General features: G+C 40.2%; 1 protein-coding gene across 4 annotated transcripts; it reads left to right on the top strand.

The window, feature by feature from the left end:
- On the top strand, nucleotides 1-27396 carry RCBTB1 (RCC1 and BTB domain containing protein 1). 4 transcript variants are annotated; one of them, XM_054080559.1, is made up of 13 exons: nucleotides 1-192; nucleotides 3614-3754; nucleotides 5528-5698; nucleotides 6557-6707; nucleotides 7161-7327; nucleotides 9980-10138; nucleotides 11210-11317; nucleotides 12233-12375; nucleotides 15954-16144; nucleotides 20563-20689; nucleotides 21062-21213; nucleotides 21904-22034; nucleotides 25682-27396. In XM_054080559.1, the coding sequence occupies exons 3-13, from the start codon at nucleotides 5555-5557 to the stop codon at nucleotides 25820-25822; spliced, it is 1614 nt and encodes a 537-aa protein (XP_053936534.1). In that variant the 5' UTR covers nucleotides 1-192; nucleotides 3614-3754; nucleotides 5528-5554; the 3' UTR covers nucleotides 25823-27396. The 4 variants fall into 4 exon arrangements, 3 of the variants coding, with proteins under 3 accessions (XP_053936534.1, XP_009567013.2, XP_053936544.1); XM_009568718.2 differs by lacking the exon at nucleotides 3614-3754 and having other exon boundaries at nucleotides 25682-27395; XM_054080569.1 differs by lacking the exons at nucleotides 1-192; nucleotides 3614-3754 and adding an exon at nucleotides 501-711.
- Nucleotides 27397-27754: the final 358 nt, after the last annotated feature.

Below are 27754 nucleotides of genomic sequence, written 5' to 3' on the forward strand. Positions count from 1 at the left end.
TGACCGTGCCGCAGCGCACAATAGGCGGGGAGGGAAAGCGGAGGGAAGAGAGGGGTGTCAGGTGGCGGCGCGCGCGAACGGTGAAGCGGGAGGCGGAGTGTCACGTGACGGCGGTGACCACCGCTCCAAGAGCGCGACGATACCGGCACCGGCAAGCGACCCTGACCCTGCCGGGGGCACCGCTGTGGCCGGGTGAGCCGCTGTTATCCCCCTCTCCCCGCGGGGCTGCGCGTCCCCGGTGCGGGCTCCTCTCGCCCCCATCTTCCCCTTCGGGCTGCGGGAACCACGTCAGCGCGGGGCCGCCGGTGATGCCGGGACCCCCCGGTGTGAGGTGCCGGGGCCCGCCTGGATGAGCGAAGCGCCCATCCCCCTGCACAGGGTCGTTGGCGGGTTCCTCCCCCGCAGCTCCCTGGAGCCTCTCTCCCCGCACAGCGTGTTCTTCCAAGGGTTTTCTGTTCCGTTTCATCCTTCCCTTTGTTGCCTCCTTCCCCAAGGTTCGGCTCCAGCTTGCTGGAAAAGCAGGGCTCCCAACGATTTTTGTTCCTCACTAGTCTCTATATGAGTTGTCAGTGTTTCTTCAGGTTTTAATGTGCTTCTAAACTAAATGTTAAAGGAATCTTTAATTTTTTTTTTAAAGGAACTTTCACAGTTCTATTTTAAGCAGTTTAAGTGACTCCTTTCAGAAAGCATGTTCTCATCGACTGGTGAAAGGTAAAATGGACTTCTAAATGTTTAAAATGAGTGTGGGGTGATGGGAGTAAGATGCTAAGCATCATCAGTGGAAATGTGTTTGGAGCACTGAGCTTCTTAGGAATAAATGGTGTTTGGAAGGTGAAGTAATTCCTTCGAGCCTTAATATGAATGCTTATCTCTGTGTGCAGCAGACTGAAATACAGGTGTTGCTTTAGAAGATGTCTTTTCCTGAGTGAATGGCTTCAGTGACCTGCAGTAACGGCTCAGCTTAAAAAGCAAAAGAAGGCATACTGTGACTGATTGGGGTTGAAACTGGATGATATTTAAGGTCCCTTTCAACCCAAACTATTCTATGATTGTAATTATGGTTTTGTGATGGTGGGTGAATGACTCATCCGGTGATGGTTTTTTTCCTAGCCTAATATTTGTGTACGTGGTGTTTTTTGCTTGTTTATATCTCTTTCAGCTGATTACTCAAAGCAAATGGGAGGTCTGCTTGTCAGTTCTTAGATCAGCAGTTTTTTTTTCTTTCCCTGTATTGTTCATAAAAGGCATCCAAAAATAAATTGTGCACAGGTTTGTGCATCCAGACTTTGTCAGGGAAATATTGCGTTATATAAGGTCTAGGCAAAATAAGTTAAGGCGCGTGATCTTGGAAAGTGCAATGTCCCTGTTGGCAGGGAGAAAGATGGAATAAAATCACTTGATTCATGTGTCTGATTAATGTCAATAGTATGCATCGTTTCCCTGTTCTTTCTCAATACTGAAGCATGTGATAAGAAAAAGAAACATAAACTGGAGACAACATGGTGAAGGTTAGTGTTGCATGTAGGATTTGACTCTTTCTTGGTTGAAGTGTAGTTAAGATTTAAAAAGGATCGAGTGTGCCAGTCATTTCTTATATATAGCAGCAGATATACCAGCTTTTGTATTCTCACTGCTGTGTATAATTCCTGTAGACGATTGGGAGAATGAAGGCCTGACCCTGCAGTTTCTTTCTGTGTAGGAGTAAGTCTGTCCAGCTAGAATAAACTGTAGCATTGGAGCCTGAGGAAAGACTGAAACTAACAGGCATGCCACTGTGTTCAAATAGCCTTAATAAATAGGGGGATAATCTTTGAGGAGTTAACTGTGTTTTTTTCTTGAGATGACAATGGGTACTGTTTTCCTGGTAGGATGTTGTGTTAGGCTATTGTTCTCTGCAGCATGGATTTGTTTAGCTGAACTATAAACTGTAAAACTTAATCTGAAATCATTTCACAAAATGTCTTGTAAACACTGTCTATTTTTTTTTTAAGGCAGGGATGCATGTTTGCCTACACGTATCACTGAGAATCAGCTTGCATGCTTTTTTTTTAGAAAGCAAACTAGCGAGAAGTTGAATGCATAGGCAGCAGTTTAGCACAGAATCTTTGAAGGGCTTATGTCTCTCAAAGCATGTGGCTTTTTTTAATTGTGAACAGATCTAGATCTTTATTTTTTTCCCCCTAATGTTGGTGACTGCTTGGAGTTCAATTTCTTTTTATCACAACATGTGGCCAGTTCAGTTTCCTTCTCTACAAGTCATCCTTTCTTGCTTATTTTTAGCCTCATTGAAATTCAAACAATCACTTATGTACAGATTTTGTTGGATAATTTCAAAGATGTTAAAGCAGTTAGAGAAGGGATTGTAGATATAAGCTCCCTCTGCTGGTTACTTCTGTGGCAGAAACTAAGCTATGTAGCATATAGTTGTTTATTAGTGAATCATGCAGCAGAAATGAAATGACAGGTAAAAGCAGTGGCATACAATATTTCTAAAAAGGAACTATCTACCAGAGCACTGAATTTAAGCTCATGACCTTCATACTCATAAGGTTTTTAATTGAAATTAACAAGATCTGGTTGATTTGTGACAGATACTCCTTAGAACTGCTGCTGCCATGTTGCATACAGAGTGCAAACAATGGCTTGAGAACTAATACATTGAGACAACTGTGTGCAGATTAGAATAAACTTCATTACTTTGGACTCCTTCTGGCACATTTGCTACTATATTGCACTTTCAGACTTGCAGTTAAGGTGAGTCATTGCATGGTATGTAGTTTAGTGGGGTCCATCTACATGATTATCACGAGAAGTAAACAATAACCTTAGCTCTCTTATTGATGGAGGGTGGAAAGGTGAGTGAAGGACACTGTTTCTTTGTGCCACTGCCTGCAATGACGTGACTGAAGTCTCCCGTATCAGCCTTTTGACAGCATCTAAGGACAGTAGTTAATATTTGTAAAGGAGGGGGAAAGGTTGTGTGTTTGGAGATAAACAGTACATATATAAAAGGTAGGAGGTGTTTTCTGCTTGTTTTGGTTTCAGAGCTTTTATTGGTAGCTAAACCTGGAGGGATTTTTGATTTATTAAAGAAACTAAGCTACCAGTGGCAGATGAGTTGTCATTAAAAACCTTTTAGGGAAAGCCCTCAAAATAACTTTGAAAGATTGTAGTAACAGCTGAAATTGGAAATATGCAGCTTTATTTTAGATAAGGTAGGTATTACACCTGTCAAAAATTGTAGGATTCTTCATTTGTGAATGGAGTTAATGGCTCATGCCTTCAATCTGGAAAGTCTTGTGTGCTTGAAAGCTTTTCTCCACTGGTATTAGTTCTCTGACAAGATATCCAGTTGAGCTTTGAGGTATGGGAAATGCAGTGTAACTTGCATAGATTTTATCAAAGAGGAGTGGTTAACAGCGTCATACAGTAGAGGAAAAACTAAGCAGATTAAAGACCTAGTGCAAAGACCAGAAAGGGAAAGATAAAGTAGCACGCTTAAAACTGGTTACCTTTAGAGTTTAAAAGATTCTCAGGGTGCTCTAAAACCAGTGCATTTACTGGGACACTTTCCATCAAAATAACGTTTTGCCTTCATGTCTTAAATTGACAGGATATGTTGAAAAGAACTTCATTGAAGAAAATATTTTTCTTAATACCCAGTTTGACATGTTTGTGCCTTGCCAATTGTATATTATGTGGGACAAATTAAATAAGTAGTCAGAAGGGATAATTACTTGGTCTGCTCAAAAAGGTAGGTCATCGCTGTCTCCTTCTAATTGATTGATAGTGTCATATGTTAAAAGATTTGCCAAAGGGAGGTAACAGATCTTAGCAGCTAACTAGCCTGAGTTTGTAACTGGAGTAGAAATTAAGAAGGCTTAAATGCATTCAAATCTGTTTAGCTGTGTAGAATGTGCTGTGGCTTGGCATCAGGTGCTCTTTCAGAAGCTGATCTACAAATAAATCTGTTATGAATGTGCTGGAGACTTCAGGTGTTTTCAAGACCTACTTCAAATGTGAAATGTAGTGAAGTCAGGCTCTTGGTGAGAGAGGTGCCTGAGAGCACAGCTGGATTTTTTTGAACAAGGTTATTTTTTTTTTGAATGAGGTTGTGTGTCTTGTTGGGTTTTCTGTGCCCCTACTTCCCCTGTGACCTCAGGGGTTCTCAAACTTTTTAAAAATAATAATAAAAATAAAATCCCTCCTTCTAAAAAATGACTGCACTGATCAACCTGCAATTTAGGATTGACTGTTAGTCTTGAATACCTTTCTGAAGCTGACTTGGTTGTCAGCACTTTTAAGAAGTAAGCATCAGAAGAAGAGGAAAGGATCTTTTGTGTTCTTAGTCTTCCATATCTGATACCCAGGTGTCATCAAGAAGCCACCTGACTTGAAAGCAACAAAGCAAAGAATAGGAGTATGGGGTAGGACTGCAGCAAACAAGTGGCAAGGAAAGAATTAAATATTGATAAGCGAGTGACATCTGGATAGAGACTGCATTTCTTACCTGTTATGAATGATTCTTTAGCCACTTTTTTTAATTTGGTTTATTGTGATTTGTATCATGTTGCTGATGTTCTGTGGAATTCTCCACCCAGTACTTTTCTGATCTCACAAAACATGCTGATATCCCTGAGCATAGGTCATAGATTGTCAGTGGCAGAATCCCTTCAGGCTGTGAGTGTTGTCACAATATTCATGTGCAGGACGGAAGACCTAGGTAAGATCTGTATGTTTTTGATGACTGTCAGCTTTGTTCTTGAGCTGCTGCAATTACCCCGAGGAAACTGAGAAGAAGCAGCATTGTGGAAGGATGGATTTTATACATCTGTGTTCATTGACAAATGATGTCTGTACCCAGTCATCTTTCAAGCTTTTAATGTGGTCCAGTTTGTTTCTAAGTAACATATTATGACAATTTCACTTAATCACTTTTCTCTGTGTTTCACTGCTTAATTGTACAATCTTATGATTTTATCTTATGCTTTATTGCTCTGACAAATAGTTTTTGGCCATAATAAGAGTTTTTGATTGTGCAAGAGATGGCAGATTTGGGTCATATGCTCAACAGCCCAGCTGTGTTTACAGGTTTCACATAAACATCAGCAGCTTTCTTATATGGCATATAAAAGTTGTAAAGCCACAAAAAAAAATTGCAAATGAAAGTTTTATAAATGAGAATTCCCTCTGAAAATTGCCTCAGAAATGCACTCTGCCACCACTGGATATTTGCTAGATCACAAGGTTTTAGTAAGTTTGCCTGTAAAACAATGGATGTCCAGTTGTACTGAATACAGTTTATTTAAATATTCTGTTAAGAAAAGATCTGCTCTTCCAGTGTCCTAGCAGTCACTTGCCATTTGTTCACCTTAATACATGGAAATATAATTCCATATTTAATGTAGAACAGAATGTTATGCTTTGAGGAAGAACATGCTTTTTGTCTCATTTACAGGAAATAATCTTGCTGCCTTTTGATGAAAGTGCAAAATACACCTTTAATAAACTTTTGTTTTTGTTGCAGCAATGTCATCTTACATGTAGAAAAGTCATGACCCACAGCAGCATCATGGTGGATGTAGGCAAGTGGCCAATATTTACCTTACTGTCACCTCAAGAAATAGCGTCTATTCGGAAAGCATGTGTGTTTGGTACGTCAGCCAATGAAGCAATATACATAACGCACAATGATGAGGTAAGGCTGTAAATAAATTGAACACATACTCCCCATTTGTTTTCAGAGTCCACTGAACACTTGCAAGTTAATTTTTGTTTCTCAAAAGCATTGTGTGAAATTTGTATTTTGAAACATGTCGGATGTAATTTGTAATTTTAGTTTAGTCTTGTATGGAGGCAATGTAGGTGAAGTATTTAGAAAACTTATAAATGACAAAGGCCATGATGGATTATATGCAGTTCTGAAGACAATTTGAATTCAAAAGAACTTGAAATTAAGTGAAAGCATTCCGGATATGGAGAGATAAGACACGCTTATGGCTTGCTAAGTAATGATTCAGCAGCAGGTTATCTGTGGATTTTAATGGTTCAGAAACTCAATGTGAGTTAGCATAGTGCTGCTGAAAGAAACCAAGCCAGCTGTTCTGAGATGTATTTATGGGAGACTTTCTTGTGAGACTGGGTAGAGTAAGATTTCTTAGCCCCCACCCCTAAGTCCCTTCAAAGCTGCCTCAAAGCTCCCTGTGGTGAGAGGATGATCTTCCCACAGTACAGCTGTGAGTGCTCTTTGCAAACTGCTGCTAAAAGAAGGCAATGTCCTCCACTTTCACAGTTCAGTGCTTCTCATAGCACAGTTCCTGCAAACGAGGAGCCTAGCTTCCAGGCTCCATGGATCTTAACACCCATCAATTAGCGCAGGGGCACTTTGGAAGTTAACTCTTGAGCTCGTTAACTTCCACAGAGGAAGTCTCTGGCCCTCGAGTCCACGGCAGAACTCTGTCCTGCCTGTATGAAGACCTGGATGTTACTACATCTTGTGCATACCTGAGCATAAATCACTTGAGATGAGTGAAATGAGTATTCTTCTGTTTTTCAGGTATTTGTTTTTGGACTGAACTGCAGTAATTGTTTAGGAACTGGAGATAATCAGAGCACAATAGTACCAAAGAAATTAGAAGCCTTATGTGGAAAGAAGATTTCCAGTCTCAGTTATGGAAGTGGACCCCATGTTGTACTTTGCACTGAAGGTAGAAATTTAACATTTAGTATAGAAACATAAGTTACAGATTTTAAGTTCCACTTGTGCTTAAGAATGGATTAAAGTGTATTTCTATTAACTTAACCGGGTACTGTAAACTAAGGGCTTCTCGGTCTTAAGTGATACTACTTGTGTTCTGTAATAGGTAAAGTAAGTTTCTGTTATATTTCCATTATGTTGCAACTGTAGAATTTTACTCTGTCATTTCTTACATGCTCGGTCTTGCCTATGCACTTCCATGCATTTCTACAATAAATCTAGGAGATACACTGTGTGTGTATAAAATAATTATATAGAAAGTACATACATTTTTAGCAAATAGTTGATTCTTTTAATAGTTTCCCTATTACTTAATATCCTTTCACTTCCATGTTGGTGTTTTCTAATTTCTTTTGAATTCTTTCTATCTTAACTTCTTTGGATTTTTTGGATGTTGTTGCAGATGGTGAAGTGTATGCTTGGGGACATAATGGTTACAGCCAGCTCGGGAATGGCACAACCAATCAGGGCATTACTCCCATTCAAGTTTGCACAAATCTGTTAATAAAGAAAGTAGTGGAAGTAGCTTGTGGCTCTCATCATTCCATGGCGCTGTCGTTTGATGGGGATGTAAGTTGAAACCTGTTCAAATCTTTTAATCTTATTTGTGAAGTGAATAATGCAGATACCTTGCAGTCTGAAGTTCTCTTTTTCTACAGTGTAGTTATGGCATAAGCTTTTCTCCTGCTGACTCAGACTAGGCTCTCTGTTTTTTCAGAGCAGACTTGAAAACAATTCAAAAACCCAACAGAAAACCCCAAGCCAACCACAAACCCAAGAGAATAAAAGGCTAGTGAACTTGTCGTTCATTTGTTGTGTGTCACAGGGATGAGACCAGACAGCTGTGCCACTTAGAGGTGAAGGAATGGTTTGTAAGGTGCCAAAAGTCACTTTATTTGCCTGCAGTTCTGATATGTAAGGGGTATATTATTTAGTCTGTTTCTTGTAGTCTCCATGATTTCTGCCCTGGCATTGTGAAAGAATGTTACTCTGCACACCTCTGAATACCTTTGTGTGTAGTTAATTAAAGAGCGCTTGGTTTATATGCCAAGTCTCTTTTATCCTATTTGTTTACATGGCTTAAGGCTATGTGTCATGGCAAATGTACAATTAGTTTCCAGTTAGTCAGATCTGACGGTGTGTGTGTATCTCATTTAAGTTGCGTGTTACTGCAGGGAGGAGAGTCTGGTTTCAGGTCTGCTTTAACAAAAGTTAGAATTTTAAAACCTTCCTAACAATGAAAACGGGAATTAGTGTTTTCCATCCTGGTTATCTGATCATGTCTGTGTTATGGTTCACTGTGGAGTCATAGTGCAAGTGTAATAAGAGTAAGAAATCGATATTGAGGGTAGGAAAAAGGCACTGGGGTAATTTAAACAGTCTGCATTGTATCTTTGAAAGGAGAACCTATGCTTGGGAAAGCATAGGTTCACGTTTGACTTGGTTAAACTATAAATTTCGATGTGCATGCAAGAAGGAGAAGGTGTTCATGTTAAACTAGTGATGCCAACTGCCTGTGGTGGCTGTGCTGTCTCTTGTAATAAATGTAATGCACTTGAAATCTCAATGGAAGTGGGGAAAGTTCTTTGTATTTACCATGGAGCTGATATTTCCATCTCACTTGCCATTGTGGTTAGTTAGTACATCCCTACTGTGGCTGTACTATAATACATCCCTACTGTGGCTTGCAGTAGCTTAGTCTGTTTGTGCTGTGAGGTTTTATCTCTACCAAAATTGATTATACTGAAAGCAGTGAAATGTGTTGGGTGGGGTTTTACTTACAGAAAGATTTGTCTGCAAAACCCCATGTGACTTGATACGTGGAATCTCAGAGAGGCATTGAAGTTGGAAGTATTTCTCAAAATACTTGGCATAATTGATTTGCACAGTTGGTCCAGTGCAATTTTAGTGCAGTGCAAATATGGAAAAAAAAATCTTGATAGACTTAAAGGATTGTAAATATTTGTGCTTCTCTGAGAGAGCAAACTGATTAGCTCCTTGGCATTTTGAGCTGCCTCAAAACAGCTGCCTGTTTCTCTACCTCAGTTTTTAATCTGTGACTGAAATAAAGGTAATTTTGAAGGTGCTCTATAATATTCAATAGAATCAAAGGTCCAGCAAATACAAGTAACAAAAAGTAAAGGACTAATGCTTTCTTTTGTTCCTGTTAGACATGGTAAATGCATTGTTCTGGTAGGAGGTTTTGTTCTTGTCTTTGGGGGTGTTTTTGGCTGTTCTGTTTTTTGGGGGATTTGGTTTGCTATTATTTTTCGTGTGATGGGGGAGGTGTCTGTTTCTAATGACTGTTGGTTTGGTGTCACAGTAAACAGGCAGTTTTTGGCACCAAAAGATGTGCAGACTTCATGTTAGGGAATCTATCAATGTACTTTCACTGTCTAGCATGTCTGGGTGCTAGCGGCTGGGCATTTCCAAGTGGGCAAGCGTTTTAACTGGTTCAAGCACCAGAAACTTAACTATCAGAAATAGTTCTATGCGAAGCATCATGTGCATGTTTATGCACTCAATAACAATTCAAGGAATTGAAAATAAAAAGCTATTTCTTTTTATATAGCAAACTAAATCCCTGTTTTGTGGACTTCTAGGTGAAAGGAACCAGTATTTTTATTAGTGGCAGTTTGCCACTGGCACATTTTGAACTGTCGGAGATGTTGCTTTTTGTTAATGCTATTGTGTAAGAGTTTTGTTACTATGAAACATGAGCTGACAAAAGCATCTCCTTTCACAGCTATTGAAAGATGTAGAAGAGGTAAGAGGAGGGTCCAGTAATAACCTGGTTTAGAGTTCTGTGAAGAAATCTAAATAGCTGTAAATTGAGGAGTTCAGTTGTTTCGGAAACAAATGATATTCTGGCTTGCGTTACTTTTTTCCAACACCTTGGAAGTATAAAGGCAGTCCATTTGCTATACTCCTTGTCTTATAGTCCGACTTATATTTCCACATCAAACATGTTTCTTTTGTTTTCTTTTGTCATCAGTCTGCTTCTGTAGCAAGAAGCTGAAAAAAGTGCTATGTTTGTATGTGCTAGGTCAGTCAGTTCTACTGCTGCTTGTAACTTTCAGCTGTTGGAAACAACTTTTAAGCATTTTATCTTCTTAAATAGTATAGTTTACCCAATATGAAGGCGCCTACAGTATGATTATAATTTATTACTCCAATTACCATTATTAAGGTTTAAACTGCAGTGTTTGTTCTTATGGACAGCTGTATGCCTGGGGCTATAATAACTGTGGTCAAGTTGGATCTGGATCTACAGCAAACCAACCAACTCCTCGTCGAGTTTCAAACTGTTTACAGGGTAAAATGGTCGTTGGCATTGCTTGTGGTCAAACTTCCTCCATGGCTGTAGTAAACAACGGTGAGGTAAGCCTTGCTGCTTTCTCATGTTCTTTCTCTGTTACCCAAACTTACGAGGTTAACATCTGAACGTGGAGAAATGCTGACATGGAGTGCTCAAGTTAGAGTTGTATTGATGAAGTTATGTAGAGTTATATTAATAATTTCTGTGAGACCAGTTTAAGGAAAACTCTGCAATTAACTGGAGATGCTGTCTTTAAACATTCCTTCTTATGGTAAAAACTCCATTGGAACATAAGTCTTACTGAGTCTGATTGCAAGAATTAGGCATCCTTAATGCAACTGTTCAGCCTTATTTCAGTAGATCGTTTAACATATATCTTAATTAGATTTTTTTTGAAGGGTGCACAATTAAGTAGTTAATCTTTTGGCAGCAGTGCACTGACTGATCCTGATTCTTAAACATGTTGCTGAATTGCCAGCAGCAAAACCAAACCAAACTTTGAAGATTGCCCTAGAATTGTGCAACTGTTCGTTTCATATAAGCTTATGGTGCTGTCTTGCTTCTAGGTATGAACTGTAATTCACCAAATTCGAGGCATAGCGTTTCTTTGTGCCTGGAGGGACAGTAAAAGTCCCTGATGTTCATGAGCTTTCATTGTACGTACTATTGTCTTGATGTGTCCACTGTAAAAAAAAAAAAAAAAAAAAAAAAAAAATTAGAGCTAAACTTGTAACTTCAATTTAAACTAATCTAAAAGCTAATTGGCTGATCAGAAGAGCTAATTTCTTGGGTTTTTTTTTTTAAAAAGAAAAAGTGAGAAGGAAGGTGCAAAAGTCAACTCAAATGTTGATGATCTGGGAGAGATTTTGGTGTATTGTAATTTATTGCAAAACTTCTTCAAAGACAATTCTATTTTAGAAACCTTTAAAAGGTAAATGCAGGGTTGAAGACCTGAATACAGTCAGTCATTGCAGTACATTTAACATCTTGCAGCCCTCCTCCGTGTTACACTTGACATACTGTGTAGTTTTTTTTAATAAGATATACTTTTTCACTGGTGCTTGATACCAAATCTTAAATGTTCTGTACTTCCGCACTGGAGCGGCTTAATTTTGTTTTCCTTTTGCAACCAGGTTTATGGCTGGGGTTACAATGGTAATGGTCAGCTTGGTCTTGGAAACAATGCCAATCAGCTAACACCCTGCAGAGTGGCAGCGTTACATGGGGTGTGTATACTCCAGGTACGTCCGATGTGGAAATGGAAATACAGTTTTAGCATATGCTAGAAACAAATGCATCTTTGGAATCTTAAACCTGCTTCTAGATTTCATAGTTCAAATATTGATTTATTTTTTTGGTATGTCCTTTATATTATACTAGGCTTATATAAACTGCAAGTAAGCTGTAAAATACTTGCTTTGGTAAGTGTTCTGAAGGATTTAAGGTTAGATAGTGTAATTGTAAGTAATTTATGCAATGAGTACAAATTGCATCTTTGATACAAAGCTGAATAAATGAAATGCACTAGACAGATGAGAAATTAAGGGGAACAAGATGTTCCAATTAGATTCTACATTAATATCCTAATTAGCCCTTCAGAAGCAAGGGGAGAAGGGAAAACAAGTCATGGGTGTGGGTTTGGTTGTTTGGTGGTTGGGTTTTGTTTGGGTTGTTTTCCAGCTGAAGAATAAAACTAAAAATTGGCATTTCCTGGGTTTTTAGTGAAGTTCTGTGGAGTTTCATGCGATAACTTGGGTTGAACAGTTGTTGGCTGTTGAACTGCAGCTCTTGTAGGTTGTATAGTGTTCAAAGTATCAAATTCTGAAAGTATTTCAGAATTGCATGGTGTGATGAGGTTTGCTGTTCTTCATGTGAAGTCTGCAACTGAAAGTGAGTAAAGGCAAGGGAAACTTTGCAAGGGTGGAATAAATTATTTAAGAGTAACCAATGAGCACTGAATTAATGGAATTGAGGCTTTTCCAGTACCTAAAGTTTTATATATTTTGTGTTAGCTTTAAGTACTGAGAAATACCACATTGTAGGTGCTACATGAAGAATGCCAGAGGTGTTTAACATCATCTAGACTAAGGTAACGAATGTGACAATTGTTTTTCTTCTGTTTTGTTTAGTAGTAATGCTTATATGTTTACTTACAGATTGCCTGTGGCTACGCACACACACTAGCACTAACAGATGAGGGTTTGCTCTATGCCTGGGGAGCTAACACTTATGGGCAGCTGGGAACTGGCAATAAAAGTAACCAGCTAAGCCCCATGCAGATCATGATGGAAAAAGAAAGGTAATCTTGCTGAAGCTGTTTCTGAATTGATAAGTCTGAACATGTGTTTATGCGGTCTCTGGCACTGGAAGCGTGCATGTGTAGGGCTCGGTGGATTGGTTTTTATTGCTAATGTTAAAAACATAGGAAGGGATGGTAACATACTGTTTATTACAGACAGAGTGCTTTTTGCTATCTGTGATGATTATTGGAAGTAAACATACTTTATATTTGCGCAATAATGAAAGAAAATGACTGTTACGCTATTCTAAATATGGTTCCTTTTGGTTAAAATTTCCAGCTATGAAACTGATAAACCAAGCTTATAAGCTGTATCGAGGCTTACACTTTAAAAAGGAAGAGGCACTACCTTTGTATGAAGCAGTGTGAGGAAAAGACAGTTTTATGAAAGGCTGAAAACGGCCTACCACAAAAATAGAACTCTGTTTTCAAGGTTGCTAGAGCTAAGGGCAGGTAACACTTGTATCAGCTGCACTAGTTAGTACTTTGCAGTTTCTTAGTTTTGTAAACTTAGAAAAGAATGGCCCTAGCCGTTGTCTACTCTCCTTCAGTGCCTTTGTCATCCTCATATTTGGGATGGCTCTTTTGCTGCTTGCCTACAAACTTGGACGTCAGTCCCATTTCCTGGGCCCATGTGTATACCTATAGATTTATTCACCTCAGTTTGGGAAGCTCTTAGTCTATAAATCTGTAAATATCTTAACTTTTTGTCATGGTTTAGCACCAGCCCAGCCTGATCAGCAGCTATAAGCAAGAAGCTGTGATTGCAACCCTTCCCACCCCATCCTCTCCTTCTTGAGCAAAAGAAGGAAGGGTACTGAGAGAAGGACTTGTGGGTTGGAAACTAAAACAGCTTTAAGGAAACAATATAATAACAAAAATATTAATAATAACTTAATAATCAAAATATGCAAAACGGCCTCCCCTCAATGACTGTGTTGCCACAGATGCTGCAGAGCAGGCATGGGAAAAGGTTCTGTCTGGGCTGGACTCCACAGCAAATGTGAGCTGGACTCGGGAACTGGATTCAAGAATGCACGAATCTGGGATCGGGGCAAAAAAGACAGATGAAGTCTGATGCTTGCCATCAAAGAAGGCTTGACCCTCGTGATCCCTCAGTTTTATATTGAGTATGACGTATGTGGGATGGAATACTCTGGTCAGTTTTGGGTCATCTGTCCTGTCCATCCCTCCCTGCAGGTGTGGCCCTTTTTTGCCGCTTTCGCTTATGGCATCCCACAGCTCAAGGATGGCCTTGGTTCCTTTATGAATAAGTATAAGCAATGGCCTTTCTGCATCCTGGTGCTTTGTGTTATGCATGCATAACTTTCTGAAAATGAAGTTACTTAGATGAGACTTAGCTGAAAATCTAGAAAACTGATTCTACTGTAGCTCAAATCGGAACACTTGTAATCTCCTTTTAACTAGGAAATACTTGTGATTGTTTTCTCCTCCATTTATGAACTGTCTGGGGAGCTATTTCTACTTTTTCCTTAATTAACATTAAATGTAGAGCTGCGTGGTACTGAGATTATTTAAAACCTTAAAAGGTGGATGAGGGGAAAGAAGGTAGAAACCACCAGAACAGAAACCATGAAGGTTAAGCCTGTGAATGAACTTGCACTAGTGAAGCAAAGTAAAATATTCTTTAAAAAGCGCTGTAATAGAAATGCCTATGTTTGCAAATAGATAACTTTGTTTTCTTAATGATTTAATCCTTGAGTGAGCTAAGGGAAGCTGTTGCATTTAGAATTGTCTATGAGCTCAAGCATGGGATTATAATAAAACTGGCATCTGTTTTGATTACTAAAGGAGGGAGAAAATATCATACAATTTCTGCTTGGAGTCTAAGCGAGAGAAGTTACTAGAACTTTGTCATCTTGCTTGACTTGGCTCCCTAGGAAACAGTGCTGTAAGTGGGCGAGTTGTCATTTCCCATGAAGCACGTTACTGCTGCCTCTCCTGGTCTTCTAGTTTTTCTACTTCTTTTGTCATTTATATGTAATGCTGGTGGCAGCTCCTTGAGAGGTGGCATTTGATGCTGTCTTGAGGAATATTGCATGTGCAGCTTGCAAGGAACCATTAGACTTTATTTTGTGTTAGCATGGAGGAACAGTTGTGAAGACATCTTCCTGAATTTTGATGTTAAACATATGCTTCAAATGTTATCTTCTACATGGACTGTACATGTGTTATAGTACGTGGTCTAGTACGCTTCTTAAATATAGTATAGATACTCTAAAAATAAGAATTTGTCGTGCTAAGGAAAGAAACTTTGGGGAATGAAGTAGTTTAGGTGGATAGCTATAATGGACAGTAAGTTGTCCCTAAAATAATTCTTTTATGATGTCTTATACAGAGGTGCTGAAAGATCTCAATATTGCATAGAAACTGATAAGTTAATAATGATGTAAAATAACCATTAGTCTTTTATCTGCCAGAAATTATAGATACGTATACTGAAAATGATTGTAGATTTTTTTGTGGCTTATCTTGAAGTAGGTTTTGCACTTAAAACGTGGGCTTCATGCGGAATAGATTTTGCCTGGAAAGCTAACTCTATTGATGTAGTTCTGTGAAGGAACAAACATTTTCATATGTGTATTCTTAGGCTGCTTAGAAAGGCATTATTTGCTCCAGTTGATCTGTTTCTGGCACAAAAACATTAAATCCTCAGAGGCATTTTTAGCATGGAAAAAAACCCAAGGAAATGTAGCTTTTATTTTGAGCTAATGCTGGAACTTCCCTTGAAATGTCCTTGTTGCCCTTTTAATGGGAGTGTGATTCTTCTCAGTTCTTTTAATGTTTCAGATACCAAGATAGGGGTTGCGTGAGCAGACAGAATAAGTAAGTGTGCATCAGCAGCTCTGGTATTATAGGGAAGTATGTGAGGTGGATGAAAATACTGTAGAGACTAGTTGAAAAAACAACCATAGCTCTTCAACGGTGTGGATTTAAGTACATGTATTGACCTGTCCTCAAATGTGAGGCACTGTCTGTGTTCCATGCTGCATTCCACTGTTGAGGAAAGGAAACTTAACAGCATTAGGTTAGATCTATCTATACACAAAAAACATATTAAAGGCAGAGAAGAAGGGTTTCTTAATAAAGGATTTATTGGAAAATACATAGGGTCTAAGTCTCAAAATGAGAGAATTTTTACTGCATCGCTTTGAAAGAAGTTCTGCAAAATGCTCTGCAAAAATCTCAGTAGTATAACTTTCCTGCCTGCTCCCTAACTGTTAAGTTTCACAAGCTCCATGGGCATTTCTTCTTAAGAATAAGTGTTGACATGTTTTGGCTTTAAAGGGGAAAACCAAAACTTCATCCTTTCCCCATCTTCATGGAAGAAGAGGAGGAATGTCAGCTGCTGAAAATGACACAATTAAAGCAATATCCAATTACAATAATATTGATTTAAGTATTGATCCATTCAAACAGTATCACTTTCATGCAGGCCAAAGAAAGAAGCACAGGAGTGTAGATGCATAGTTTGGCTGGCTCTTGTTTTGGTAAGGCATTTGGAATGTCACTTGATTCTGTACTTATAAGTATCTTACAGTTTCTTATATTTGCAGGGTTGTGGAGATCGCAGCCTGCCACTCTGCCCACACGTCAGCTGCCAAGACCCAGAGTGGCCAGGTGTACATGTGGGGCCAATGCCGTGGGCAATCCGTGATCTTTCCCCATCTCACTCACTTTGCCTGCACTGATGATGTGTTTGCTTGCTTTGCTACCCCTGCCGTTATGTGGCGTCTTCTGTCAGTAGGTGAGAACAAGCTCCAATGTGGTTGCCAGTGCTATTACTCTGTGTACGTTTGTAGTGATTATTACAGGATACATCTTCCATGGCAGGACGGTCCCTGCTTTAAGCAGAGGTGGCAATTTAAACTAGCTCTTCTAGCTAGGTTTTTTTTTTTCTGAAGAAAACAAACCTACTTCAGCAGCTGAGCTTAACAAGATTGATGAACCATGTTTTACTGTTGCACTATCAATATTTTGTATTTCCTACATTTGTGATGTTTGAGCTCCAGCTCAGGACTGGGAAGGACTCATGAATCATTAAACGTAACTTCTATTAAAGCTGTTCTTACTTGGAAGACTGTTTGTGATGCTTGATACTCTGGTATTTAACAACTTTGAATTATAAGAGTTTATCTCTAGCTTCCCCTCCTTAGTATGTATCCTTCCAACATGAATTTAAAGTAGTGAGTCTCTCTGTATGTTTCATGTTAGCAGAGTAAAGTAATAGAATTCCAAGTTGTCATTTTGTGAGATGATTTCTCTTGACTTGAGTTAGTTTGACTTTTCCCCAAAGACAGGCAGACTTGTAAATAATCTCTGTATAACAAGGCTCTGACATAATTGTTTTCTCTGTTGGAACTCTGTTCTTGTACTGCCTTGGGTTACTTGTACTGCTCTGGGATGCAATCTCTGTGACCAAAAAATAAGCCCAAGCCTTTCTTCTTGATTATCTTTGATTCATATGCTGCAAATTCTTATTTGACCCCAAATATGCTATAAAGTGCTGAGCTTGCACCTCCTTTAAAATATGGGGGTGTTTTTGTGTTCAAAACAGGATGTGTTCGTCTTAGATCTACGACTTCCGTTCTCAAGATCATTTAGGAGACCTGATCTGTTTTCATATTGACTACAGAGCCTGGGTTTCTTTTTGTCCCTAAGCAACCTTTCTCCAGTCTCAGACATTATCTGTGCATGTGACTTGCCCTAACCTAGCTTCTCCACCGTAACTTCTCATTCAGAATGTTATCCCATGTATAAAGGTCCAGATATCAGCATCTTGTCTATAGAGGAAAACTGGATAGTTTTACTAAAGAGAGAGATTAGCTTGGAGTGATCCGCTTCTGGGTTAATCCAAGTCTTGTTTTATCCCACTTCTCACTTTCTCCATTTTCTAATCTCCTGTGATATGTTAGCCTTGCCCTCTGTAGAGTTCTGATGGTTGTCCAAGTCTGTTGTCTTTTGCTAATGGTGAAGGCAGTTTAAATGACATCTTCCCAGTTTCAGTAGCTTCCAAGTTCCTGATTTTCGTGGAGTATCCCCAGACTGATTATAAAAAGGCATTTGAAGTTTGTTACTATATTTTAATTCCTCTTAGCCTTTGGGGGTTCTTTCCGTCTTATTCTGATAATCCTACTTACTGAATATTTAAATCAAATGCATTAAATCTGGGGGCATTTTCAATCTCCATTTTCTGTATTCATTTTTTCCTTTCCCCACCTTTTTTTATCCATATAGGTTTAAACTCCCCTCTCTTTTTATGTTTTTGGTTTTTTTTTCCTTCAGTGAGAGTTAACTCTGCATAAAGGTTATTCTGCTTCCAGTTATGATGGCCCTGCAAAAAAAAAAAATCAGTCACTCAGGATTGGCTGTGATGAAGTACAAATCTGTAGCCTTTTTTTGAGGGGTGAATTTAAGGTATTTGGACTGCATAGCTTAAGCTAAGCTGATGACCTAGAAAAAAATCACATGAGCAGAAGGAGGGGGATTGGAGCATGGTTTAGTTAATGCTGATGAGATGCAGGTTCTGTGGATGACCTATGCAAATTGGAGAAGTGTCTGGTCTTTTGTGGCACAAACATGACTTATCTGTTATGATGGTTTGTTACAGCAGTTTCATTTTAAATACCAACTAATTTAGCTGCCCCTATTGGTGGAGACTAATTTGTGGATTGTGAAATGGATGAGCATTATGCAGTCCTGTAGGACACAGGAGACAAACTGCATTGTATTAGAGTGGAAATCCACTTATTTTTCTTCTCCATACTTTGTTTCTTAGAAGCCACATGTGTTGAAACACTTTTAAAATGCATCAACAAAAGTTTCAAATAGCAGGTTAAATTATTTTCTAAAATGTCAGGGTTCTCGCTTTACCACAAGCCTTAGTCAACTTGTTCTTGTATGATTTCTAGAGGCACAGAATAGGACCTCTGTGAGACCAGTGCCATAGGCTTTAATATAAAGAACTATCAGACAGCTGTGATATCTCAGCTTTAATCCACTTCCAAAATTGCTCAAGTCCCATGCCTTTGGTTGTACCAAGAACACAGTATCTACTATCTCTCTTCAACAGCACTGCTTTTGAACTTTGTGTTGTCATCAGGGCTGAAGCACCTCTTCTATGAAGATGGTCTGAGAAAGTTGGGGTGGTTGAACATGGAGAAGACAAGCCCTAAGGAGACAGCTGCCTTCCAGTACCTAAATAGGGCTTACAAGAAGGCTGGAGAGGGACTTTTCACAAGGGCATGTAGTGATAGGACAAAAGGGGATAATTTTAAACGGAAAGAGGGTGGATTGAGATTAGATACAGGAAAGAAATTCTCCTCTGAGGGTGGCAAGGCACTGGAACAGCTTTCCCAGAGAAGCTGTAGATGCCCCATCCCTGGAGGTGTTCAAGGCCAAGTTGGCTGAGGCTTTTAAAACCTAGTCTAGTGGATGGTGTTCCTGCCTGTGGCATGGGGGCTTGGAACTAGGATGGGTGTCAGGGTTCAGGTGTTAGGGAGGAGACTTCTCCAAAACACCTTATAGACACAAGAAGGTCCACTGGGAGGGACCAACCGGCAGCCCAGCTGAAGTGCCTTTACACTGTTGTTAAAGAATAACAGGTTGATGACACCAAGATGAGTGGTGTAGTTGCCACACCAGGAGGATGGGATGTCATCCTGAGGGACCTGGACAGGCTAGAGAAGTGGGCCTGTGAGAACCTCATGAGGTTCAACAGGCCAAGTGTAAGGTCCTGCACCTGGCTCGGGGCAATCCACATTTCAGTACACAATGGGGGATGATGTGCTTGAGAGCAGCCCTGCAGAGAAGGACCTGGGGGTGCTGGTCTATGAGAAGTTTGACATGAGCTGGCAATGTGCGCTGGCAGCCCAGAAGGCCAAGCGTATCCTGGGCCGCATCAAAAGAAGCGTGGCCAGCAGAATGAGTGAAGTGATTCTGATCCTCTATTCCTCTCTTGTGAGACCTCATCTAGAATACTATGTCCAGTTCTGGAATCTTCAACGTGAGAAGGATATGATGGAGCCGTTGGAACGGGTCCAGAGGAGGGCTACAAAGATGATCAGAGGTCTGGAGCACCTCTGCTATGAGAGCAGGCGGAGAGAGTTGTGGTTCTTCAGCCTGGAGAAGAGAAGGCTCAGAGGAGATTTTTATAGTGATCTTCCAGTACCTGAAGGGGCCTACAGGAAAGCTGGAGAGAGGCTATTCATAAAGGCTTGTGGGGATAGGACCAGGGGGAATGGGTACAAACTGGAGAGGGGCAGACTTAGGCTGGACATTAGGAAGAATTTCCTCACCCTGAGAGTGGTGAGGCACTGGCACAGGTTGCCCAGGGAGGTTGTGGATGCCCCATCCCTGGAGGCGTTAAAAGCCAGGCTGGATGGGCCTTGGGCAGCCTGATCCTGTGGGAGGTGTCCCTGCCCATGGCAGGGGAATTGAAACTAGATCATCTTTAAGGTCCCTTCCAACCCTAACTATACTATGATACTATGATCTTTAAAGGTCCCTTCCAGGCCAGATCATTCTATGATTCTGTGATGACTGACTAATAAATGGAGTATAATGTTGTCAGTGATAGTTCTTGTTAGTGAGCCCTGGCAAAGGCCTCAACAGACAGCCCACAGGCTATATCCAGTCTGCCAGCACAAAAAAAAGTAGTCAAATGGTGACATGATTTCTTACTCTTTAGGCCCAGAGCACATTGTGTCGGTGTGACCGAAGCACATACACTGTGTCTGAAGTGAGTTGCAGGTGATGCTGTAGACAAACATCACCAGCAGTTTGCAGGTTGAGCTGACCCAGCACTAGCAGTGGGCTGCCAGGAGGCTGGCAATTTTTGTGGCTGATGCCTGGGCAGAGAATGGGAAGGGGAAGTTCTCAGTGTGTGTTTCTTGGTGCTGTGCTATTTTGGTGTAATAAGCTGGAAGGGGAGCTGCTGACCACTGCTGCCTGTAGTTGTTGTGGAATAGTCCTTGCCAACAGGAAATTGTATTGAATTCATTTGTTCTTCCCATTATACCTCTTAAGCCAATGGAGCCCTGATACTGACCTGTTCTCCTTGATGTGCTCTTAGTGTTGCTATCTTTAGTAAGCGGTGTGTGTATTGCACTTAAGATGCTTAACATGGAAGGTTTTTTTTTGTTTGTTTTAAAATTGTTTCTGTAGAGCATGAAGACTTTTTAACAGTAGCAGAATCCCTGAAGAAAGAGTTTGACAGCCCAGAAACGTCAGACCTAAAGTTCCGTGTGGATGGAAAATACATCCATGTCCACAAAGCTGTTCTGAAAATCAGGTAGTGGTCACTTTTCACAGCTGCTGTTTGTACAGACTCAAGAGGGTGGGTGGGAAATAAGGGGTGGGGAAGGACCCCTAAACCTATACTACATAGCATCTATGTATCCATAATCACTTCAAACGAAGCAATTGTAAAAATAGTTAGATATGTCTTAAACTGTCTTAAAATAACTCTCTTAAAATGGTCCATAGTAAATTTTCATTAAGCCTGTTTGTTGTTTCCAGGAGAATAAATGCAGTCAGACCAACTGAACAGAAATGTGTACACAAGAACATTGCAGAGTGTACCAAATATTTGTTCTAGGAGGACTGTAATGTAATATTCATGTGTTCGTATGATAGTGTTCCAGATAATATCTTTGTTTCTTAGGTGTGAACACTTCAGAACCATGTTCCAGTCATACTGGAATGAGGATATGAAGGAAGTGATAGAAATAGACCAATTTTCTTACCCTGTGTATCGTGCCTTTCTTGAGTACTTATATACAGACAGTGTTGACCTTCCGCCTGAAGATGCAATAGGTATTGCTTATGGTCCAATTATGTTAGAAAACAGCATCCAGAAAAACTGAGACAGGGGAAGCAGAATAAATGTATTAATACAGGCTGCTAGTCTAGCCTATAATGCGTTTTGATGGTGATTAATTAAGCTGTCTTTAATATTGTCGTAGCAAACGCTACAGCAGAAGTGGTGCATAGTTAGAAATAAACTATGAGTAGTTGTCTCAAGGTTGGGAGATAAACTGTTCTTCTAGGTTAAAATACTTGTGTATCTTACTAAATGGAGTCCATAACTGTTTAGGATAATATGAAAGGATCTCGATAGATCTAATGGGGGAAGCCTGGACAGCAGAGCAAAGAGCAAGCTGTAATTCAAACACAGATTTTTGTAGCTGTAGCTTTTTGCTCATGTTGTGGTGCCTGTTTTGTGGCAGTTCCACTCTCAAGCAGTTAGGTTTGCAAATCAGTGGAACAGCTCGAGTATTTACAGAGATCAACAGGATCATGGCTTAAGGTAATAAAAGACCATTTTCCTGTATTATGTTAAAATACATTTTTCTTAATAGTGATCTACTTGTAAAAAGCATGTTATAGACATATAGAACGTTGTATACAGAACAGGGATGGAACTTGTATCCCAGGAGTATAAACTGTTCAAAGAGCAGACAGAGGTCATTACAACTGACTAATATGATGGTATTTTAATTGCAGGACTTCTGGATTTGGCTACTTCATACTGTGAAAATAGACTGAAAAAACTTTGTCAACACATTATCAAGAGAGGAATTACTGTGGAAAATGCATTTTCATTGCTCTCTGCTGCTGTCAGATATGATGCAGAGGTAAACTTCTAAATTTCAATCTCTTAAGGTGGCTGCTTTGACTTAAACTGTGGAGAAAAGCAGCCAGTTATATTTTCATATAAACTCTCACTTAATGTCAGGTAATACTTAGAAAACCTGTATTTCCCATAAGATGCATTGTTTTTTCCGTAAACCAGTACTGGGAAGGTGGTCTAGTACAGAGAGATCCAAAGATTACTTAAATCCCAGGCTGAGACTCAGTATCTGTAAATGCTTGCATTGCTTAATTTCATGGTAAAAGGTTATGATGCTGTGTCAAGCTTCATTAGTTGCTATTTCTGTAGTGAAAAAAAGAGCAAAAAGAAACAACAGACCTGTAACAAACTTTCTGTGGATGAAAACACTAACTCTGAAACAAGGGAAGGGTTTAAATACAAAGCAAAACCCATAAAGTTAAGAAAAGCACTCTTTTAAACCTTAAATTATTTATTTGTAAGACTGTGGGTTGTGTGTGATATCCTATGGTGGTAGGTTTGGGGACTGAGTGCATTGTGTGGCTTATTTTTGGTTGGCAGGGTGTTTTTTGGTGGCTGCTTTTTGTGTTTGTTTAGTTACAGTCAAATATACTTTCAGTCTTCACAGTATGCTAATGAAATGACAGGATAAGAACTGCTTTCTGGGCCTAATAATAGTAAATTTTGAAAACAGAGAAGCAGTCTGAAGAGGGAGGAAGACTTGTGATGCTTCCCTAATTCATAATCTCTGATTTCACCACTAGGTCACTAACATGCTGCTTTGAACTAATTGGGAACTGTTCCTGGGCTTGTGTTGTGGTTTAACCCCAGCTGGTTACTAAGCACCACACAGCTGCTTGCCCATTGCCTCTCCAGTGGGATGAGGGGGTGGAATTAGAAGGGTGAAAGTGAGAAAGCTTGTGGATTGAGATAAAGGCAGTTTAATACATAAAGTAAAAGCCACACAAGCAAGCAAACAAGGAATTCATTCGCTGCTTCCCATCAGCAGGAAGGTGTTCAGCCATCTCCAGGAAATCGGGGCTTCGTCACACATAGTGGTTACTTGAGAAGACAAACACCATCACTCTGAATGCCCCCCCTTCCCCACCACCTTTGTCCTTCTTCCCACAGCTTTATATGCTGAGCGTGATTTCATAGGGTTTGGAATATCCCTTTGGTCAGCTGAGGTCAGCTGTCTCAGCTGTGTCCCCTCCCAGCTTCTTGTGCACCCCCAGCCTCTTTGCTGGTGGGGCATATGAGAAGCAGAAAAGGCTTTGACTGTGTGTAAACACTGCTCAGCAGTAACAAAAACATCCCTGAATTATGCTGTTTTGGTCACAAATCCTAAACACGGCCCCGTGCTAGCTACAATGAAGAAAATTAACTCTACCCCAGCCAGAAAGTGCATGGCTTGCTTTGGCTGTTTGTGTTCAGCATAGTGTTTGTGCATCATTTTTGTAACTTTAGGGTGAGTTAGTTTTTAGCTTGCTACTTTAGCTTATAGAGCAGTTTTGGTACTCAGTAAATCAACTCGGTGCTTTCTCTTGTATTTAATATCCAGCAGTTGGCATGCGGATGTTCTAACTTCAGAGCCTTGTGTGTTGCTTGTTTGATCTCTCTTACTCAAAGGGCTGGTTTGATTTCTGCATTGTGGGTTTAGCTTTACTGTGAATAACAATTTTCTTTGGTGGGAGTTCGTGGAATATAGGTAGACTTTCATATTTTAGCCTTACAATCTTCTGTGCAGGATGGGTCTTTAGTATGTGATTGATTCTGCTTGTAAAGAGTAGAAGAAATCTAGTTACTATGCCTTTGCTTTACCTCACTAGCTAAATAAAGTTAGAACTAATCTTGAGTGCTACATCAAGGAGAGAATGGGTGATATAGCAGGGTTGGGCTTCAGTAAAAAGTGATTTTTACATGCAGTTAATGCTAGATGGGGGACTTGCTTGCGTGTTCATTCGAGGGACTATGCATCTGGAGGACAGCAGTTGAAAGAAGCTGCTTCACTAATTTAAAATGCTGCCATGACATGAAACTCTCCTGTCCTTTCTTTTTGTGATTGACTGAATTGAAGTGGCTTGAATTTCAGGCCTGGCTTCTTATTGTAGCTTTTAAAATAAGCATAGGATGTACCTTGTGCTTTTACTCACTTAAGTCTATTTTAAGTACAGTTTGCTGGGAGTGCATCCATCTGCAAATAAAATCCAGCCTTTTTCTATACAGAAGTTTCCAAAGTTACTAATGCTACAGTATTTGTTTCTTGTATGCTTCTGTTGCATTGACTTGGAATATGATTTTTTTAAATAAAGCAGTGCAAACTATTGTTATGTGTATGATGTAATTTTGTTTAAAATGCTAGTTCATTCTGTTATTTAAAACAAGAAAAAACTCAGTGTTCAGTTCTAATAAGCTTGTCTTTTGTCGTTGCACAGATGCCACACAAGTCAAGATCTGCAGCTTCAGAGTCCCTGGTTTTAGGCCAGGATGTGTTTTTTTAATATCTATTTTTTTTATATCTATTTTTATATCTGTCAAGAACTCTCCCTGGCACACAGTTGCCCTAGCTTTCAGTATAGACCTTACGTGAAAACATGAATCAGTCTTTCATACCTCATGTGGCTTAAAGAGCTTTGCAAACTTTTTATGCCTTACTGCAGTGCCCAGGCTGCTGAGCAGCTGGGGAAGGCCATGTTCTTGCAAAATGAAGCGCTAGTTCTACAAACTTAGAAAGAAATAAAGAACAGGTTGGGGAGCTGCTGCTTTGTGAAGTCTGCAGCATCCTGCTTAGATCTGCAGCCCTCACAAAGAGTAGATTTCCTCCTCAAAAGAGGAGTTGGAAACAAATAACCTGAGTGGGAAGCATTCTGTAGTCAACATTATATTGACGACTCTCTCTTGTTTCTTTTAGACATCCTTTCTGTCTGACATCATGCGGGTGCAATGATGGTTGTCTGTGAGGCTTTTCTAACCCTTAAATGGAAGGCACTTCCAAGTAGACTCAAATATCCCAAGCCTACTTTCTGCAAGAATTGCTATGCTGTATTGTGCCACAGTACTTCTTTTGAATCATTTTTGGGACATCTGTGGAATGGTTTGCAACACGAGTTTGTTTCTAAAGCACAGAAAGGCCTTTGGCCTAGACTGTGCTTTAGAGCTCTCCAGTCAGCGTCCGCTTGCGTTGAGCCTAGAGACATGTGACTTCAAGGCTTGAGTTAAGCCCTTAACTAAGCAGGAAGTCAAACAAATTTACGTATAGGTTTGTGTTTGCATATGGAACCAAAGAGCTGAGTTTTCTTAATCCACAGCCTTGTTTGTGTCATTACCCCAAGATCTCCTATTTGTATTGGGGTTTAATAACTGTCAGTGAATGCAAGTGAAACACTTCAAGTGGGAAAGCTTTTGAAATAGATATTGCTCAGAACAGCTATGTACTGAGAACCAGATTCTGGTTACTTTTCCCTATATAACCACAATATATGGGCAGAATTACTGTTCTCTGTTGCATTTCCATAGTGACTGTGTGGGGAGAAACACTGAGAGCCACTGGGTTAACGTGTTTGTCTAATTCTCTGCAAAAATAAAGCATATGTGGGCGATTGTGCCTGAGTGTAACTTTCTGTGATGGAAGCAAAAACAATAAGACTTTCTTTTTTTTTTTTTTCTTTTTAGGACTTAGAAGAGTTCTGCTTTAAGTTTTGTGTCAATCACTTGACAGAAGTGACACAAACTACTGCATTTTGGCAAATGGATGGTCCCCTGCTAAAAGAGTTCATCGCTAAAGCCAGTAAATGTGGAGCCTTCAAGAACTGAAAGTTCCAGATGTCTGCAGGGTTTTTGCAGTAACAACAGGACATCATAACCGTACTGGTAAAAGCAAGTGTTACCTGGTCTCTTGACGTGAAGAAATCAAGGACTCCTTTCAGTTTCCCATGTTTTGCAAGTATCCAGGCACAGAGCCGGGACAGCTGACCCAGACTGGCCCATGGAATGTTCCGTACTGTAACATTGTGCTCGGTATAGAAATGGGAATGTGGCCAGGGGTAGGCAACCCAGGTTCTGTGTTCAATGTTCCACTCGCTGTGATCTCTGCACTCGCTGCTGTTGCTGTGCTCGCTGGAATCGCTGCTTGGTACAGGCTAATCATCAGGCGGTGAGAAGTTGTTTTAATATTCTTTTATATATGTATAATTATCATTATTCTTCTTTTATCGTTTTATTAAAAGTGTCTTCATCTCAACTGACAAGTTTTCCTTTTCATTTCCAGTTCTTGTCCCCATCCAACCGGAGGGCAGGGGCAAGGGGTAAGAGAGCAGCTAAGGGAGGGCTAAAGTACATTAGTACGATGCTCAAAGAAGGGGGCAAAATAGTATATCCTCACAACCTATGCAAGTGCCTTGGAAGAAAGGGGTAGCTAGCAAATCTAACTGGAATTAAATCTCTATATTTGGGTATACCTTAATGTAAGTTGTAATTTGCACTCTGAGTAATCTATTCAAGCGATATTTATAATGATTAATGGGAAAAAATCCCTCTCTTGTGACTTCAGATGACATTGGCTCTCTTATAGGGGAAGAGAAATGCTGTTGTGAAAGTGTGGGGCCGGTTGCATTTAAGTGTTGTATAAATTTAAACTACATGCAATAAAATGCACTGTTTAGTACCTGTTCACTAGTGAACTTCACTAGTGACCTTATCACTGTCCACAGCTGCCTGAAAGGAGATTATGGAGAGGTGGGTGTTGGTCTCTTCACCCAGGTGATAGGATGAGAGGGAGTGGCCTCAAGCTGCACCAGGGAGCTTCAGTTGGGATGTTAGGAACCTAAACCTCTTCACTGAAAGGGTCATCAGGCACTGGCACAGGCTGCAAGGAAGGTGGTTAAGTTGCTCTTCCTGGGTGTGTTTGAAAGACAGGTAGATGATGTGCTTAGAGAGGTGATTTAGTGGTGGACAGGTACGGTTGGACTTGATGATTTCTAGGGGTCTTCTCCAACCTGGGGATTCTGTGATTCACGATTCTAAGATTCTCTGGACTTTGTCCTGGTTTCAGCTGGGATAGAGTTAATTTTCTTTGTAGTAGGTGTGTGTGTAGTGCTGTATTTTGGAGTGAGGATGAGAATAATGTCAGTAACACTGATCTCATAGTTGCTGCTGAGCACTGCTCACCCTAAGCCATGGCCTTTCCAGCTTCCCAGTGCCCTGCCAGTGATAGGCTGGGGATGGACGAGGAGCTGTCCTGGCTGTGTCCCCTCCCAGCCAACCACAGGCGTGTTCTGTACCATGTGAAGTCTTTTTAACAATAGAACATGGGGGAGTTGGCCGAGTGGCAGCAGCTGCTGCTCAGGAACTGGCTGGGCATCCGTCAGCAAGTGGTGAGCAGTTGAGTTGTGCATCCCTTGGTTTGGATGTTGTATTATTATTTTCCATTCCTTTTCTGCCCTATTAAACTGTCTTTATCTCAACCTGTGAGTTTTACCTTTTTTCCTGAGTTTCTTCCCCATCCTAGTGGGCAGAGAGGGGCATTTGGCTGCCTGATGCTTGGAGGAACATTGCAAACATACAGCATATAACTCAATGTAAAGAACCACTACCCCCACTGACCACCTAGTACTGAATTTTATTGATTTCACTGTGCTTGACAAATAGCTGCTCTCTCTCTTTCTGAAGAAAACAGCTGATTTATTTGTAGGCACTAATGTAGACCTCAAACTATAATCAGGATCTGATCTTTTTTGTTATCAAGCC

The sequence above is a fragment of the Cuculus canorus genome, chromosome 1 (assembly GCF_017976375.1).
Source record: "Cuculus canorus isolate bCucCan1 chromosome 1, bCucCan1.pri, whole genome shotgun sequence".
Classification (NCBI taxonomy): domain Eukaryota; kingdom Metazoa; phylum Chordata; class Aves; order Cuculiformes; family Cuculidae; genus Cuculus; species Cuculus canorus.

Excerpts from the sequence above, each read along its gene's own strand:
- RCBTB1 (XM_054080559.1), top strand. The coding sequence starts at position 5,555 with ATGACCCACAGCAGCATCATGGTGGATGTAGGCAAGTGGCCAATATTT. Across the intron at positions 7,328-9,979 it reads CGCTGTCGTTTGATGGGGAT|CTGTATGCCTGGGGCTATAA; the intron begins GTAAGTTGAAAC and ends TCTTATGGACAG. Across the intron at positions 16,145-20,562 it reads GTGGCGTCTTCTGTCAGTAG|AGCATGAAGACTTTTTAACA; the intron begins GTGAGAACAAGC and ends TTGTTTCTGTAG.